The 18,990-nt window shown below is 35.6% G+C and overlaps 1 protein-coding gene across 1 annotated transcript in view; it reads left to right on the forward strand.

The window, feature by feature from the left end:
- Nucleotides 1-18,990, forward strand: part of LOC138697915 (uncharacterized) — a 42,751-nt gene extending 23,761 nt beyond the window's left edge. The window contains exons 6-9 of the mRNA XM_069823512.1: nucleotides 6,117-6,202; nucleotides 9,879-10,032; nucleotides 10,126-10,289; nucleotides 17,983-18,990. Coding sequence (XP_069679613.1) covers nucleotides 6,117-6,202; nucleotides 9,879-10,032; nucleotides 10,126-10,289; nucleotides 17,983-18,069 — 491 coding nt within the window. The 3' untranslated portion in view covers nucleotides 18,070-18,990. The remainder of the gene's footprint in view (nucleotides 1-6,116; nucleotides 6,203-9,878; nucleotides 10,033-10,125; nucleotides 10,290-17,982) is intronic.

Raw genomic sequence — 18,990 nt, forward strand, 5'->3', positions numbered from 1 at the left:
CTATGTTTAATAGCTTTCGATTGTTGATGCCCAAGGCCCCTGTTTCGATTGTTGTTGTCCAAGGCCCCTTATAGACGAAGTCATTTGTTCTTAATTCATTGCACCGTCTTAGATGGCGTTATTTTAATTTTAAAACTCATTTATCTCATTAAGTATCAGTCCTATCAAAATTTTGTAAAGAATAGAACTTATCGGAAATCATTTTTAAAGAAACGTTTGTTATGTAATATTTTTCACAAAAATCAATAATAAGCGAGATATTTCGATTTATTTAATTCAGGCCCCCTTATAACCACCCTTTTAAATAAAGTATTTTGAATTCCATACAGCCTAAAATCTAAGTCACAACGAACTTAATTTATATTCCAGTTTTCATATAAATCGGTTCAGCCATTATCGCATGAAAAGGTAACAAACATACAGACAGACATACAAACAAAAATTTCAAAAATGCGATTTTCGGTTTCAGGGTGGTTAATTATATATGTTAGGACCAATTATTTTTGGAAAATCGAAAATTACCAGAAAAATTTTGGCTACAGATTTATTATTAATATAGATTTAATTTATTATCCATAATTGCATGCGTTTATTCATTTGATAAAATATTTTATACGGGCATTATACGGGACGAACAGTGACAAAACCAGACGGCTAACGGGAGATTCCACTTTTCGTTGGAACTTCCATGAAAAAAATATATATAGGCCTATTCTTTGAGGTTTGTGTTTCTGTCGACGATTTTGCATGCATTTGTGTATAAAGGGTATCATAATTTAAAAATTATATTATCTGATGCAATTTCATACGTTAGAATAGGACAGAATAATATAAAAGTAGAAGAGAATACACTAAGACAATATTAGAATAGAATAGAATAGAATAGAATAGAATAGAATAGAATAGAATAGAATAGAATAGAATAGAATACAACGATGAATGGAATGAAACAGAGTCTAGCGAGCGTAATAGCTCAGACGCTTGCGTTTGAGACTCGTATTCGGAAGTCCCGGGTTGAAACCCGGGGGCTGACTGATCTGATCGAAATTTTTTCATGGTTTCCTCAGTCAATTTCACTATATATTTCCAGCAATAAAGGCGTGAAAAACAGACCCATAACCCTTCGACAATAGTATTTAAGTACTCTTGTCATCGTAATAGCTGCAGCATTATACACGGGATAGCGTCTGTCAAGTGAGAGTTCAAATGTCCGACTCAGAGATAGATAGTAATTCGGTCGGAGGTTAAGTGTCCAGCTGTCTCGATAAATGTCGTGTTGGTAAAAGAGCACCTCGACGGTCCGACCGGGGTTTTAAGTGGCCAGCCAGCCCAATCGATGTGATAGTGAGAGTGCACTTCAGGTCGGAGCGTCAGTTGTCTTCGGGTTAGAGAGAACGCCGGACTTCAAACAAAATGGCATTTATAGTAAAGTCGCCATATGACCAATTGACCATAGCAGTTAAAACAAGTATAAATAAAATCAAATGTAATAAAAATGTGTAATGTACATATTTTGATATTAATACGTATTTTGATTAGTTATGTTACTAAGTAGAAAAATAACAGTAGAGGCGTAACTACATTACAGGTATAGCTGTTGCATTTAAACCTGTTCAAAATTAAGTAATTATATTCTGCTTAAATATTAGAATGCATAAATGAAGTCAAATGTCTTACGTTTGGGATTACATACAATGACTTTTATGTTCTATCCAGAAAATGAAAGTTCATATTTTTTTTTTATTTGGGTGATTATTACATAATTTGTATTATTAATTTATTTTCAATAAGAGTTCAAAACACTGATACAACTGTTAAAATAGCATTTTATTTTACAATATGTTTGCAAAAGATGGCCGCAGGACGAGTGTAGCAACCCTACGAGCAAAATAAAACAATTTTTAACATGCGTAGCGTACACTATTTTTTAAACAACGATTCAGTATTTATAAATACATTATAGCTATTTTAGAATAATTTCGTGATATTTATTCTGTCTTCCGCTTTTTTTAACAAAGAACGATACTATTAATAAGTTGCATACCCTGCATTATCTTTTCCCCGGAGGAAATTATTATACCAGGAGGGATTGAGACAGCCAGAATTAGGCATTTGGGTATTCCACCGTGTCCTGGAACTTGATATTTCCAACGTTTCGGAACTACACGCGGGTTCCATCATAAGGACGAAAGGTAAGGCCAGAGAGGTAGCCTATTCTGTTGGGCTCGTTACGCTAGACTAATCCACTTGCTCAACAACTCTATGAAAATGCGACTGTACTCTGTAGTGTTCAAGTCTAGTCGAAAAAGAGATAGGTCCCACTATTCGCACCAAACCCCGACTTTCGCTGGATGCATAGGTGCTACCTAAATTACATGTAGATTTTAGATATTTTCAACAGGATGGCGCCAAATGCCATACGTCAAACGAATCTATGGAGCTAATTGAAAGTTTCTTTGGCGACCGGATAATTTCCAAAAACTTGTGACCACCAAGACATCAGACTCTTTCCTATCGAGTTACTTAAAGGACAGATTTTACGCCACACGCCCCCAGACATTGAACGATTTGAAGCATAGCATTACACACGAGATCAATGGTTGACAATAGCGGCCAGTAACATGGAACGAAGTGTTGAATTGTGCCTTGAACAGGAGGGAGGACATTTTCAGCATTTTCTAAAGAGATTAGTAATCTCCCAAAGATACTTTACAATTGAGGTAAACAAATTACGGTTACCATTATCCTTGTTAAAATAAATAAATAAATAAAATGTGTTACTTTTACATGTCTATGCGGATGACGTGAATATGTTAGGAGAAAATCCACAAACGATTAGGGAAAACACGGAAATTTTACTTGAAGCAAGTAAAGCCATAAGTTTGAAGTAAATCCCGAAAAGACAAAGTGTATTATTATGTCTCGTGACCAGAATATTGTACGAAATCAAAATATAAAAATTGGAGATTTATCCTTCGAAGAGGTGGAGAAAGTCAGATGTCTTGGTGCAACAATAACAAATATAAATGACACTCGGGAGGAAATTAAACGCAGAATAAATATGGGAAATGCCTGTTATTATTCGATTGAGAAGCTTTTATCATCTAGTCTGCTATCAAAAAATCTGGAAGTTAGAATTTATAAAACAGTTATATTACCGGTTGCTCTGTATGATTGTGAAACTTCGACTCTCACTTTGAGAGAGGAAAAGAGATTAAGGGTGTTTGAGAATAAGGTTCTTAGGAAAATATTTGGGGCTAAGAGGGATGAAGTTACAGGAGAATGGAGAAAGTTACACAACACAGAATTGCACGCATTGTATTCTTTACCTGACATACATTAGGAACATTAAATCCAGACGTTTGAGATGGGCAGGGCATGTGGCACGTATGGGCAAATCCAGAAATATTTTTAGAGTGTTAGTTGGGAAGCCGGAGGGAAAAAGACCTTTGGGGAGGCCGAGACGTAGATAGGAGGATAATTTTAAAATAGATTTTAGGGAGGTGGGATATGATGATAGAGACTGGATTAATCTTGCACAGGATAGATCTCTATCCTGGCGGGCTTATGTGAAGGTGGCAATGACCCTGCGGGTTCCTTAAAAGCCATTTGTAAGTAAGTAAATTATTACAAAATTAACACTGAAAACTACGCCAATAAAAACACAGCACATCTGACTTCTTAACAGTAACATTACTGACAATTCAGGCGTTAAAAATTTCAATCAAACAAGATCAGCGGGCAGACTTAACTATTCTAATAATTGTATAGTCAATTAGTCTTTTCTAAAATTCCCTGAATTAAAAAACTACCAATCTCTAAGGAATCAGTTACCTGAAAATCTACATAATTTTTAGTTACTAAAAAGTCATAACAAATTGAATATAAAATGTCTTTCCTCATGAGAACTCGAATCAGCTCTCATTCCGCATCGTTAGTTCAAAGCATGATGACTTAGACTTCGCAGTTAATTATACCACGGGAAAATGGAATAAATGTTGAACTATCTTATAGGTTCAAATTGAAATTTTGTCTACATTTCTTTCATCTCAGACTTACGCAGACTTGTAAAAAGCTTCTATTTTCTAGATAATGTAATTGAAAACAGGTCATGTCTCGCCTTAACAGTAGAGGCAACACAATGAGCCTGGATGTGTTGTTCATGTGCTTATGAGTTTGTCCCACCCTCCACCTTCAATTCATCGATCCATCCATTATCAATATTACTTTATAGCGGCGACCACATCCTTTGCTATGGATTGGAAAACTGACTGCAGGAAGCTTTCTATTGTCTGCGTAATATTATTGAAAGCTATAATATAACAATGTCAGGGATAAAAAGGAAACAAAATATGATTTTACCAATAACGAAAGCAATAACAGACGATAGACAACAGAGCAAATAGAACTTTTCAATTATCTAAACTGCAAAATGAATTATTTAATCATAATAATTTGTAGAAGCTAAAACAGTGGAGTTCCAACATTCGACTACTACAAAAAGTGTAACGTAATAAAATTATACTCATATTCTGTAAAATAATATCAGTGCTAATACTTCCATACTTGCAAGTCTTGGACTCTGAAAAATAATAGTATCACCATACAAATTACTCCAAGTCCCCTAGAGCAAACTGGAATGAAGGATTCTAGACATCAGGCTAAACGATAGGATCAGTAATAAGCAGAGCTAGGAAGTTGGTACCAAAACTGTTAAGTTGTGTGAGCTTGAACTATATCTCTACCGAATGAAAAGTAGCGCATCTCTCAATGTCAGTGAACCAGAACGACAAACATGTACAGCCGGATGGTAACAAAACATATGCGCTAATCGTCCACAGCCTTACTTACTTACAAATGGCTTTTAACGAACCCGTAGGTTCATTGCCGCCCTCACATAAGTCCGCCATCGGTCCCTATCCTGTGCAAGATTAACCCAGTCTCTATCATCATATCCTATCTCCCTCAAATCCATTTTAATATTATCCTCCCATCTACGTCTCGGCCTCCCCAAAGGTCTTTTTCCCTCCGGTCTCCCAACTAACACTTTATATGCATTTCTGGATTCGCCCATACGAGCTACATGGCCTGCCCATCTCAAACGTCTGGATTTAATGTTCCTAATTATGTGAGGTGAAGAAAACAATGCGTGCAGTTTTGCGTTGTGTAACCTTCTCCATTCTCCTGTAACTTCATCCCTCTTAGCCCCAAATATTTTCCTAAGAACCTTATTCTCAAACACCCTTAATCTCTGTTCCTCTCTCAAAGTGAGAGTCCAAGTTTCACAACCATACAGAACATCCGGTAATATAACTGTTTTATAAATTCTAATTTTAAGATTTTTTTCACAGCCTTAGAACAAGAAAATAATTAACGAATAATAAAAAAACAATAATTTGTAATTGTAAACTTCGTAACTCCCAAACTATAATAATTACCCAACCAAATAAAAATAACATGTAAAGTATACAATTATGATTCTAGCCTCATTATAACAAATAACAACGAACATTTTCATTTTATAAAAAAGAAATACTCTTTTATGTTCTGAAAAATATTTGTACTCTGGAAATACCTATTCGTTCTACATCACAAAACGTTACTGGAGCAAATGTGAAATATGATACAGTAGCCCTATATCTTACTATCATCGAGTGAACAATTACTTAGGATAATGATGATGACATATAATGTTAATATTATGCACGATTCCAAACAAAGTAAACTCATCTGTTATTAAATAATTATGCAGCATAAAACATATTACTGTATAGGCCTATCTTAAAGTCAAGCGTAGCCTAGGAAAATACCGTACTAATTAATATGAGGAGAACAAACACAATGTGAAAAGGTAACTGGCAGTCACGCCAATGCTTGCTGAATAAGATGGTACTAATAGTATTAGGCCATTCGTTATCTCGTGAAACCAACTTGCGCATGATGAGAAGAAGAAAGTGAATTGGGATGTTTCCTTCCCTCACTAAGCTTCCACTTGCAGCTAGCTAGCAAACTAATCTCTCACAATACGGTTCTTATTATGAGGTACGGGACACGAATTCATTTGGTTTCACGAGATAACATGACCTTTAATTATGTGTTGTTATCGTCACTTGCAGGTGACATGGTGCTCGGCCTCCTGGTGACTACACAGTTGGCTGTGAGGATCCTCATTGAAATTCTCCTCCTATACGGTGCATATAGGGTAAGTGAAATGAAACTAATTCATGAACACTGTCGAATAGTGACCACATTGCATATTTATTTATGAAATGAAACTAGCCTCGATTAATCTAACCTCATTTTGTTTTCTTATTTATTTTTCTTCCTCTTATTCTATTTCCTGTGTCACAAGATACCAATTTAGCAATCACTATCTTCGTCGCTGTCATCGTCATCTATTTCAAGAACTGGGCATGTTTTCTATTTTCTCCCTATTTTTTTTAGGGTCTTGAACTAATGAAAGTCAACAGGAACGAACATGAATTCCTTCCTTATGATCAGGCCACCGAATGAAACAACACAGACAAATATAATAACGGGGGTACGTCTGGAAACAGATTTCGCTTAGTGCGGCGCCGTTCAGAACGTGACATGGGCAGGTAACAGCCCGTTTATAACCAGTGTCATCGTTTTTCGGCACGTGTCTTTGAGTAAAAACCCAGTCAGTGAGGACTTGTTGCCAGTGCAGCTGAGAACGGTAGCACCCAACACGTCACATCAGCAATCTGCCCACTGCGGCAAAAGCAAGACACTCGCACTTCGCTTTTCTGGGGTATGTCCTTGAGTACACTGTCCAGTCAGTGACATCTATTGTCACTTCGGCTGAGAGTGGTATAGATGTGACGTCAGCAATCTGCCAATAACAGTTGTCAGCTTTCTCACCCACCGATTGTGGCAAAGATAAGATACTGGCTCTCAACATTCTCATTACTTATTTCACATACCAGAAACGGTGACACTGGCTGTAGCTATGAATCGGCACATTATACATGTAATTTATTGATTTATCTCAAAATAACAGCTGGAAATGTCTGTTATTCTCTCTAATACATGCTTTACATCCTTTGAAAAGATTTGTAAACACAGTATGGATTTCGTCTCTATCGATTGAATTGAAACCTAGAAAAATGGTCTGCTTAAATCAATTTATGAATGACTGATGTTTATAAGGCTTTAGTTTCAACTATTTCTTCGTTTTCGAGCTGATGTCTAAAACACTTTCTTAACAATTTAGTGGGAATATTAATATTTTTGGTCCTAAAATTTACGCAGATTCTTCGTCCAACAGTGCACATACTGTGGAATCACGGCCACCAAGTCACTCAATTGAGTGCGCTCCTTGTATAATGGCAGTTGACTTAATATACTGCCAACGTAAATGTCGTACATGGAGTAAGGCCACAAAGGGAAAAATACTAGAGGAGGAGATTCGATCCGGTGCTGTGGATTGAACTTTGGAGTAGCTCAGTGGACAGAGCACTTAGTACGTAGAACCAAGGACCCGGGTTCGATCCCCGGCGCCGGAGCGAATTTTGGTTATTAACCCTTTCTAACCCAAATTAAATTTACAAGCAATCCATGTTGAAACAAATAGCTGTATTAGGACCAATTCAGTGACCAAGTTACGGGAGTGGCAACATTTGAAACAAAACTATATTGATGAAAATGTATTGAAATAGAAGTTATCCAGCAAAATTTACCTTCATATGTAACACACAAGTATATAAATGCTATAAAGTTAATTATTGCCATATGGTATCTATAGGTAAGAAAGGGTTAAACCAATTTAGTGAGCGACTAATCTACTGTATGGTATATTTCATCGAGTTTTTTTAGTTAGAATAGTTAGAACACTATTTAGGCGTCTCCATTTTCAATTTAAGAATAAGCCAATTTCTCTTGCTTTTTCACTAAATTTTGGATTGTTGGATCAAATGGTTGTTGAACGCCAGGTTATATTCGTGAAAATATAGTACGACGCTTGTACGTCGTTGTAATATACGTATCGTAAATAAAAACTCGCTGGCATAAACTAAACTGAATTGCAATGAATGAAAGCCAGCTGTGTATTAATGCTCTAACCTTGACGTCCCTTCAGACCCTGTTATCTGTCAATACTATGCTGCGCAAAACCTTCCACATTCGATCAGGAGAAAAGCACACACTATTTTCTCAGCAGTCGCGTTCAATCTATAAAAGTGGAAGTTTCACGGTATTTATCTATGATAAACCTGTTTCCTTATGAACACTCTGTACAAAAAGATAAATCTCCAGTTCCTTACAGGAAATCAAAATCAAGCCAGCAAAATTGTAACTAGACCCTAAATATACAAGCACTTGAACTAGGCCTATATTGGACTAACGAGAATATTAGAAGAAAATTTGTTTTTGTGATAATATATCACATCAGTAATTGCAGTCTGGATTTCGTCTCTATCGATTGAATTGAAACCTAGAAAAATGGTCTGCTTAAATCAATTTATGAATGACTGATGTTTATAAGGTTTTAGTTTCAACTATTTCTTCGTTTTCGAGCTGATGTCTAAAACACTTTCTTAACACTTAAACTAGGCCTATATTGGACTAACGAGAATATTAGAAGAAAATTTGTTTTTGTGATAATGTATCACATCAGTAATTGCAATTTATTAAGTTAACTACGTACTGTATGCAGATGTGAAAATTGATCTGCATAAAATTACACCTAGTTAATTGAGCTTTTGACCTCTCTTCGCCAGGTAAAGGCTAGAAGAGTGCAATAAAAAGTTATCAGTATTAATATTTTATAAAATACGTTTAACCAAAGTTAAGCTCAGAAGAAACTGCCTATTGAAAGATGCACTGGAAGGAATGATGAACGGGAGAAGAGTTCGGGCCAGAAGAAGATATCAGATGATAGACAACATTAAGATATATGGATCATATGCGGAGACTGAGAGGAAGTAAGAAAATAGGACGGATCGGAAAATGCTAGGTTTGTAGTGAAAGACCTGCCCATAGGCAGAACATTTATGTATGTAACCAAAGTTAGATATTGCAATTCATACCTTATTATGTGCAACTGTGGACGCAGTTTTTTATGGAGAAGTATTATTATGAACACAGTAATATTTTGTCGGCCGTTGTCGAGGTCTAGTGGTTAGCGAACTTAACTGGTGCACCGAGACTCTTCTTATATATGTGTCTTTTCTAGTTTTATTGTGGAGCGTTCTTCTTATTGTTCCGCACATAATGTTAAATCTGGCAATTTCATGGTTCACATACAGTCCACCTTTAGGCTATAAGATAAATGGCAACCAAAGAAATTAAATTTATTTACTGTTCAATAATATAGGTTTCCAGTACAACCTTCGATCTCACAGTTCTTTACAAATGAAAGCCATCACCTTAGTTTTTTATCTTTTGAGATTATGATATTAATTTCTTTTATTATTTTATTTAATTCAAATAAACCCTCTGTAGTGTTTCTTCATCACTGATAAAATAACTTGTTCGTCTGCAAACATACAATTCCTTAAAAATTTTCTCCTTTCGAATTTCTCTGATATTCAAAATTTATTCAGCTGTATACTGAACAGTATTCATAACTCCGCTCGACTATTATGTCTGGATAATGTAGATGACATCAAGTTGTAAGGAAAGCAAGAAGATACAGCTCCCGGCTTTTCCTCGCTTATGTAGCCTACATGGAGGAGATTAGTGGATAACATCACAATTATGACTTATTTAATAAAAACCATATTTATGCTAATTTCGTAGTGACCTGAGCGAGCCATTACACTGCTGTGATATTTGAAAAATCACACACATTAGCTAAGAATCAAAATTGCCGCTCTACTGGTTAAGAAAACATAAACATATTTCATTCTGTCAAACAGGAAGAACAAATGTTCCTGCTGCCATACGTAGTGATGGATCCTATAGGGGTTGTTTGGGTGGCCACCGCAGTTCTCCTGTTCACAATCTACCGTGCGGGAGAGAACCTCGTCCCTTACTTGTTGGTGATACCCATCATAGACTCACTCTTCATGGGTAAGTACATAAAATTAACTTGTAACTGATGTTCAAGTGATACCTTCGTCTGACATATGAATTAATTTAGAATGTACCGATCTGTTGTTCCAGGCATCAGGGCGTATATGTGGGTGATCGTCTACAGTTACTACAGACAGCTTGTAAGGGGCGTATGCCCCGGAACGGAGATACCCATGCAGGACGTTGCGACGACGAGAGAGATCCCAGAGATAGAGCCCATAGTCACTACTGAGGAACAAGAGCAGCCCAAGAAAGTGAGAATCAACTTTTGTAAAATTAAGCGTACTACTTGGAGGAGAACAGAACTGTCGTGTATTATTATGTTGAGTATTCAGTTGTGCGTTACAATCACGTTGTTTACACTACTGTAGTTCGTTAACACCACATCTATCAATCACGTTGTTTACACTACTGTAGTTCGTTAACACCACATCTATCAATCACGTTGTTTACACTAGTTCGCACACCTACCAATCACGTTGTTTACACTAGTTCGCTAACACCACATCTATCAATCACGTTGTTTACACTAGTTCGCTAACAGCACATCTACCAATCACGTTGTTTACACTAGTTCGCTAACACCACATCTATCAATCACGTTGTTTACACTAGTTCGCTAACGGCACATCTACCAATCACGTTGTCTATACTAGTTCGCTAACACCACATCTATCAATCACGTTGTTTACACTAGTTCGCTAACAGCACATCTTCCGATCACGTTGTTTATACTAGTTCGTTAACAGCACAACTACCAATAACGTTTACACTAGTTCGTTAACAGCACATCTACTTCATTTCGATATTTCGGGGTCGTGTGTATAGTGAGCTATCTCTTTCATTTTTATGCATTTTTTTAAATCGCATGTACAATGAAATGTCTCCTATTCATGTGTCTCTTGGAGACTTGTGTACCTATAGTGAAACGTCTTTTTCATTTCCATAATGTTCGAAGCCTCACGTACGTACCGCTTTCTTTTCCATATGTTTCTCTGAGCCGAGTATAGTGAAATGTCTTCTAATCATACATTTTCTTGATGTCGTGTGAAATTGAAGTGTCTGTCTTGTATCAATATATTTCGTCGAGACTGTGTATAATGAAACATCGATTTTATATCTATGTGTTTTTTTGGAATCATGTGCACAGTGAAATACTTCCTCATCCATGTGTTCATTTTTTTAGACCGAATATATAAAATGTCTCTTTAACTTTCATATTTTTGTTGGAGCCGTGTGTATAGCGAAATGTCTCTTTCATTTCCATGTATTCGAAGTTTGACATACATATCACCAGGGAAAGGATTTATATGTAAATACATATTTACTTATAAAGCTAATATAATTTATATTTTGCATTATCTTTATGTTTCACAATGTGTAGGGTTGAAAAATCCTACTTTTATTTTCCATATTTTTCCATATTTTAGAGTTTAGTACATATTTTCGTTAATTTCCATATATTTTCCATATTTCATATAAAACAGTCCATATTATATTAGGTTTAACAATAAAACAAAACAAAATTCCATTAACTTTTAAAAATACATTTCAACAATAGAGATTTAAACACATGTTCAGTAATCCCTTTAACATCAGAGTTATTTGAAAATTAGCAGTCCTATCAACAATGGGAAAGTAAGTTACAAAACTGTATTAATTTAATTTAAAATTTTTAACAGACTTCAGTTGTGCAGCTCAACAGTTAAATGCCAGTCAGAGTACACATAGGTTCAGTTTTGTAAATCATACTATAAAGACGGTAAATATGCCAAAAGTACGTCATTCAGTCAATTTAAAATCAAAACTAACAAGTTACATTTCAGAATTTAAAGAAGATGGTTTATCAACTGACAATAAAATATTATTTTGTAATTTGTGTCAGTGTGCAGTATCATCTACACAAAAGTTCCTGGTGCAACAACACATTACAACTAGTAAACATCAGGCCAACAAACAACTAAATTCCAAGCAGAGACAATTGTTTTTAACACAACCAACAACATCGAATGTAAGATCTGAGTTTAACATCGACCTGTGCCGTTCTCTCATCTCTGCTGATATTCCTCTCTACAAACTAAAGAATAAGGTCTTCAGGGAATTCCTTGAAAAATATACTCAACATACAATCCCGGATGAGTCAACACTTAGGAAGACGTATGCTCCATCCATCTACGATGAGACAATACAGAAGATAAGAGATGAAATTAAAGATAGTTCAATTTGGGTTTCCATTGATGAGACTCCCGACAAAGAAGGTAGACTTGTTGGTAATGTAGTTATCGGTTTGTTAAGTGAACAATATTCTGAACGAATTCTTTTACATTGTGATGTTCTAGAAAAGTGCAATAACAAAACTATAGTTAAACTGTTCAACGAAGCTATGGGTATCCTGTGGCCAAAGGGTATTATGTACGATAATGTGTTATTCTTTATTAGCGATGCTGCCCCTTATATGGTCAAAGCTGGACAAGCATTATCTGTTGTATATCCTAAATTGACTCATTTTACTTGTGTGGCGCATGCATTTCATCGTGTGGCAGAAGTGGTCAGAGACAATTTCCCTAAAGTAGATTTGTTGATTTCATCAGTGAAAAAAGTATTTCTCAAAGCTCCCAGTAGAGTTAACGTGTTGAAAGAAATGTACCCTGAAATTCCATTGGCACCAAAGCCAATTTTAACTAGATGGGGTACATGGCTAGAAGCAGTTGAATATTATGCCGAACATATAGACTCTATTAACAATGTTCTCCTTGCATTGGACTCTGAAGATGCAGTCTCAATTGATACTGCGAAAACAGTTACCTGTGACATAAATGTGAAGAATGACTTAGCTCACATTCAGCATACATTTTCATGCATCATAAAAACGCTCAAAAGTCTCCAAAATAGGCACCTTTCACTATCTGAAAGTTTTGAAATTATAAATAGTACTGTGGAACAACTGAATCGTGGTAGAGGTAAAGTTGCAGATGCAGTAAGAGCTAAGGTGGACACTGTACTTTCAAAAAACCCTGGATATGAAGAACTACAAAAGGTTGTTGCTGTGATGAGTGGTGAATCAACAGTGAAGATTAACTTGGACTTATCCCCAGCAGACATTGTGAAATTGAATTATGTACCAGTTACTTCTTGTGACGTCGAACGCTCTTTTAGTCAGTATAAATCTATCCTCAGAGACAATAGAAGAAGATTCACTTTTCAGCACTTGAAAAAAATGTTTGTAACCTATTGTTATGGTAACAGACAATAAAAATTGTGTTTTGTTGAAACTACATTGGAAGATAAGGTACGTCCATTATATTTTTTGTTTAGTTTGATTAAAATGTACCAATATTTAACGTACATAGTCATTTTTTTATAATTTTAAGTCCATATTTAATTCCATATTTTGGTAAAAATCCATATTTAATTCCATATTTTGGTAAAAATAACTACATATATATTTACATATTTCATATATTTTTAGTCCATATAAATCCGTTCCCTGCATATCACTTTCTTATCCATACGTTTCTGTGAGCCGTGTATAGTGAAAGGTCTCCTAATCCATATATTTTCTTAATGACATGTGAAATTGAAGTGTCTCTCTTATATCCATATATTTCGTGAAGACTGTGTATAATGAAACATCAATTTTGATTTCCGTGCGTTTCTACGAATCATGTGTATAGTGAAATGCTTCTTTTTTGAGATCGAGTATATTAAAACGTATCTTTCATTTTCATATGTTTCTTGGAGGCATATGTATAGTGAAACGTATCATTCATGTCCATATGTTCGAAGTCTACAGTGAACTATCTTTATTCCATCATGTATTCCTTTAACGTATAGTGAAAGGTCTTCTCATCTTTGTGTTTCTTGATGCCGTATGAATAATGAAATGTCTCTTTGGAATCCATACCTTTCTTGCAGCCATGAGAAAAAATGAAACTTTCTTCCATTTCTACTCGTATAAGTTTCTTGTGTTTCTTTTTTGGGATCGGGTATATTAAAACGTCTATTTAATTTTCTACTTTTGAAACGTATGTATAAGAAACGTTTCTTCTATTTCCATATGTTCTAAGCCTAGTGCAATATCTCTTTCTCATCGATGTGTTCCGTGTACAGTAAAGTACATCCTCATCAATCTGTTTCATTTCTAGTAAATATCACTTGCAGGCATGCATGTAATGAAATGTCTCTTTCATTTCCATGTGTCTGAACTTTTGTGAGTAGTGTAATATCTTTTCTTCATCTTTGTCTTTCTTGGAGCCGTATATATACTGCAACTTTATTATTCGTATGTTCGAAGCTTATGTCTAGTGAAACCTCTATTTCATTTCCATGTGTATTTTGCTGTTGTGTATCGATTGAAAAATATCTTTCATTTCCATATGTTTCTTGGATCCGTATGTATAGTGAAACGTTTTTTAATATCCGTGCGTTTGATGTCTTATGTATAGTGAAATCTCTCTTTCAATAACCATGTGTTCCTTGGAGCCGTGTGTGAAGTGAAACGTATTTTTTATTTAGGGCCTATATGTTTGCGGAGTGAAACGTTTCTTTCATCTGTAGGCCTATGTGTTCGAAGTCGTGTGTAAAGCAAAAGGTTTCTTTAATTTACATGTATTCGGAGTCGTGTGCAAAATGAATGAAACGTGTTTTTCATTTATATATGTTCGGATTCGTGTAAAGTGAAATGTCTCTATTATTTCTATTTGTTCGGAGTCATGTGTAGAAAGAAACGTCTCTTTCATTTATGTGTTCGGAGTCGTATGTAAAGTGAAACGTCTCTTCCAGCTATATGTGTTCGGAGTCATTGTGTAAAGTGAAATGTCTTTCATCTACGTGTGTTCGGAGTCGTTGTGTAAAATGAAACGTCTGTTTCATTTGTATATGTTCGGGGTCGTTATGTAAAGTGAAACGTCTCTTTCATCTGCATGTGTTCGGAGTCATGTGTAAAATAAAAGACTCTTTCATTTATGTGTTCGGAGTCGTGTGTAAAGTGAAAAGTCTCTTTCATCTGTATATGTTCGGAGTCATGTGTAAAATAAAAAGTCTCTTTCATTCATATGTGTTCGGAGTCTGTGTAAAATGAAACGCCTGTGTGTTCGAAGTCGTGTGTAAAGTGAAACGTTTCTTTCATTTACGTGCGTTATGTGCTCGGAGTCGTGTGTAAAGTGAAAGAAAAGCAAAAAGCTCCAGTAAACATCGGTCCGCAAATTAACTACTTCCAACAAAAGCAATGACAATTGTATTTTGTTTATCAACTACGAGACAGTAAAATTTATAATTCTGGCTTCAACGCTATAGAAATGTGATTAAACATACACAAATTAACCTTTTTGTTTGTGGATAAACAAGGTACAGCATAAACATATTAACTGAATAATTTTACAGCAGGTGTTCAAAATACTGACCATGCACTTGAATGCATCCGTAGTCTTCTCCGCAAAGATTGCTCTCGAGCTTCATTTGCTGGAAGGCATCTATAATCCGATGCTGCAATTCTTCAGATGTGATGATGTCTGTTTGAAGTACTGGAAATGATGTTTATGTAGTATTTCTTATTATTGTTGCACCATGTACCTCTATTTTTTGGTCGTTCTTTGGGTGTTATCCATTGATTTAGAGTAAAGTTATCGTTGTTTTCGAATTTACAGAGATTTGTATTTTCCGAATGAGCTTAAGCACCGTTACAATGTTGGGGGGGAGGGGGGGGGGTCGCGAACAAAAGTCTCGCCAAAAAGTGGGAGCGCCTTAAAAAGTTTGGGAATCACTGATCTAAATGACACAAAAATTAAGAATTAGGAATGAATATTAAGAATAGGACGAAAGGATCATGTTGAGAAGGTCAAAACGTTTAGCTGAAAGGCCGCAGAACAGTGATGTCATTCACCTCGCATACGTGTCCAACCGTACGCCGTGAGTTTAGATCGCACACGGAGCACGCGGGTTATGGTGAAGAACGAAAAAAGAAAGGTTGAATATATTTATCATAAAATAGTCACGATAGAGGCAAGCAAGAAGTCTTGCAGTAAGTTCTAGTCCGATTGGGCTGTGCACAGAATGTCTAGGGGTTATTATGTGCTTAATATTTGGGGGGGGGGGGGGCAAACATTTTGCTACTAAGAAAAGTAGTATCAAACGATAGTACGAAATATTTAATGCCGATAAATATAGACGAATTGTTGGTGGACGAGCTTGTTACCTTTACAATAAATCATGAATTCCTGCAGAGTACCCAGAACTTCCAAAATTTGCAGTGCATCTTATTTCTGTGTATGTATTGTCAGCAGTTCTTTTCACTAATGAAACTGACAAAGCTACGTTTAAGATCAAGATTATCCGATGAAAATATGTGGACTGCACTTCGTCTCGCCGTTGTAAATAACGTATGCCCAATCAAAACCATAGAATACGTGGTTTTGAATTCGATGAGGCTTTGTCAAGTACATGTGATGATTTTGAAACAGTACATTGCTGAGATTAAACAGAGATATTTAATACTGCCTAAGTTTTATATTATACAGTTCTGTAAATGGTATTATTCTAAGACATTAATCGCGTATTGCAAAATGAATTTTGGATTCTGAGGATCACATTAAAATATGATTTTCCGTTCTAAATACCCTAACGTACGACAAACTGATAAATAAAATAATTTTCAAATACTGTCAAAACCAGGTATGACAAACATGCGGTCCCTAGAGCACAAATATTAACTCTACTCCCTCCAGCTTCTGTCAGCGACTCTGTTTTCATTCTGTTTAGTCAGTCATTATCTGCAGAACATAAACATTCAGTGACAAGCAGTTTACAGAATATTTGAAAATGACACTGTCTAAAGTACCCAGATACAGCTTCAATAGGGAATAGGAATACGGTTATTTTGTTGTTGAATGAAATAATGAAGCTAATAATTGTCTATTATGTTCCGTTCAATATATAATAAGACGTTATTTCAATGGTACCCATGGTAAAGACTAGGGAGGAAAATAAACTTACAAGTATGTAATTATGTCAAATTTTTGTTGTGTTGCTCATTTTATGTAATTTTGTTTTATTTAGAATTTTTTTTATTCCATAAATGACAAAATGGTTAAACGATTTATTTATTAGGGAAATGTGGTCGAGATTTATAGGCCTATATTAATTATTGGCAATAGAAAGGTATTTTAACATGAAACATGTTGTAAGTCGTATTGTAATAGCAATATTTGGATGGACATATTGTTGTGAAAAGTTTTTTTTAATGAATCAATGTAAATCAGATGCACGCTCGAGGTTAAATAATTGTCATCTTATATTTGCTCTAATAACACAATCCAGCCGAACATTGATACATTATTGTAAAACAAGGTGTCTGCGATCAGTTAATCACTAAATAGATTAACGTTCAATAGTTTGTGTATGGACTTATCAATCTTATCCTAATTTAAGTTCAGACTGGTGATTGTTTTTAAAACATGACTTCATGTACTACCCGCCACTGAAGCAAGTTTGAGATTGAGAGCGATGCATGGACGTCAGTCGTGTCTAAAAGATTTTGGGTGAGGTTGACGTCATACTTTCCCCTTCAACTCAGTTTGGCATGCCTGGTCAAAACTGTTTTACAACAAATCGTCGAAAATTAAACCGTAATTTGCACACCTTTGTTTTGCTTCCTTTCTAGCGACAGAAGCAGATCACTCTAGCCAGATAGCATGCTGTCGCACACCAAGATGTGCTCTTTTCTGGACATGCCTGTTGTAGAGCCTTAATAAGAAGAAAAAGAAATCTCAGCGCATGGTGAAATACCCAAAAGTTGCTTTCTAAAACGAAATTAGTTTTCAACCTACCTCTTTTATCAGATTTTACTATGTGGTTCCGCCCAGTTCCGTCACGGAAACTTAATATAAGTTAATCGAATGTGAATAAGAAAGTGGTTTCACCGTAGCATTCAATTCGCACCTTTTGTTACAGGAGAACGCAACACCAGTCACGGAGTCCGCAGTCTTGCGCATCGATAAGAAGTTCCTGTGGCCGAGCAGCAGGGAGTACCTGCTCTGACGTCATTTCTGCGTTCTTCACACTTGTATTCATCGACAATATGTATTACCCGAATTTCAGGACCGCGGGGATGCCACGAGAGCGGCTTGTACATGTGACACTATATACAAACATGGTGTCGCAAGTGGATTTTTAAAGATAAACATGTCATGCTGTGACTTCTAAGAAATCGTTAAAATTTCCACACATTCACCAGCGGTGTGCTTGAGGGTAGTTAAACAATGCTCCTACCTATTGGGAGGATGAAATTAACTCTGAAATACATTTATATTCATAACTTTTAGATTTTTCAGAGTTTATAGTGTTATGTTTTGTTCGTTGAACTTAATTGGAGTATGATGCACAAGAGTAATGTCAGAAACCTTGAGCAAGTTATTATCACGATCAAAGAAAGAGATCCAAGGGAAAATACTTACTACTTTTCAATTAATCACTATCTTGACTGGGTCATTTTTATTTCCATAAAAGTTAAGAACAATTTTAAAGTAAAACTCTTTGCCTACTTTCTTCAACACGATACAAAGCATTTCGTATACTATTCATCTGACCCTGCATTAAACCAGACACTAATACAAGGGTCCCAGATCTAGACTGTGTGGTGAGTGGTGCAGTATTTTCCGTCCATTTGTCTTGATTATTTCCACGTAGAGATACTGTATGCACTTTTACATCATATGTAGTCATGCTACCGAAGGGTTATTTAATTACCTTGAAAGCTTAATTTCTTGGGCGTCTTCATTTAAATGAAATCGTTGTCAGGAGAATATCGAAATTCTTGAATACTTCTCATTTTTTCGTGCTCATCAGAGAATGCCTAGTTGATTAGTCCAGTACTTTTTGTTTTGTTAGTTTGTTCTTTTTTTTTTTTTCAAAAATAACATTTAAGTTTTTAATCATAGAAAGCTTATTTAGTTCAGTTTT

The sequence above is a fragment of the Periplaneta americana genome, chromosome 4 (assembly GCF_040183065.1).
Source record: "Periplaneta americana isolate PAMFEO1 chromosome 4, P.americana_PAMFEO1_priV1, whole genome shotgun sequence".
Lineage (NCBI taxonomy): Eukaryota > Metazoa > Arthropoda > Insecta > Blattodea > Blattidae > Periplaneta > Periplaneta americana.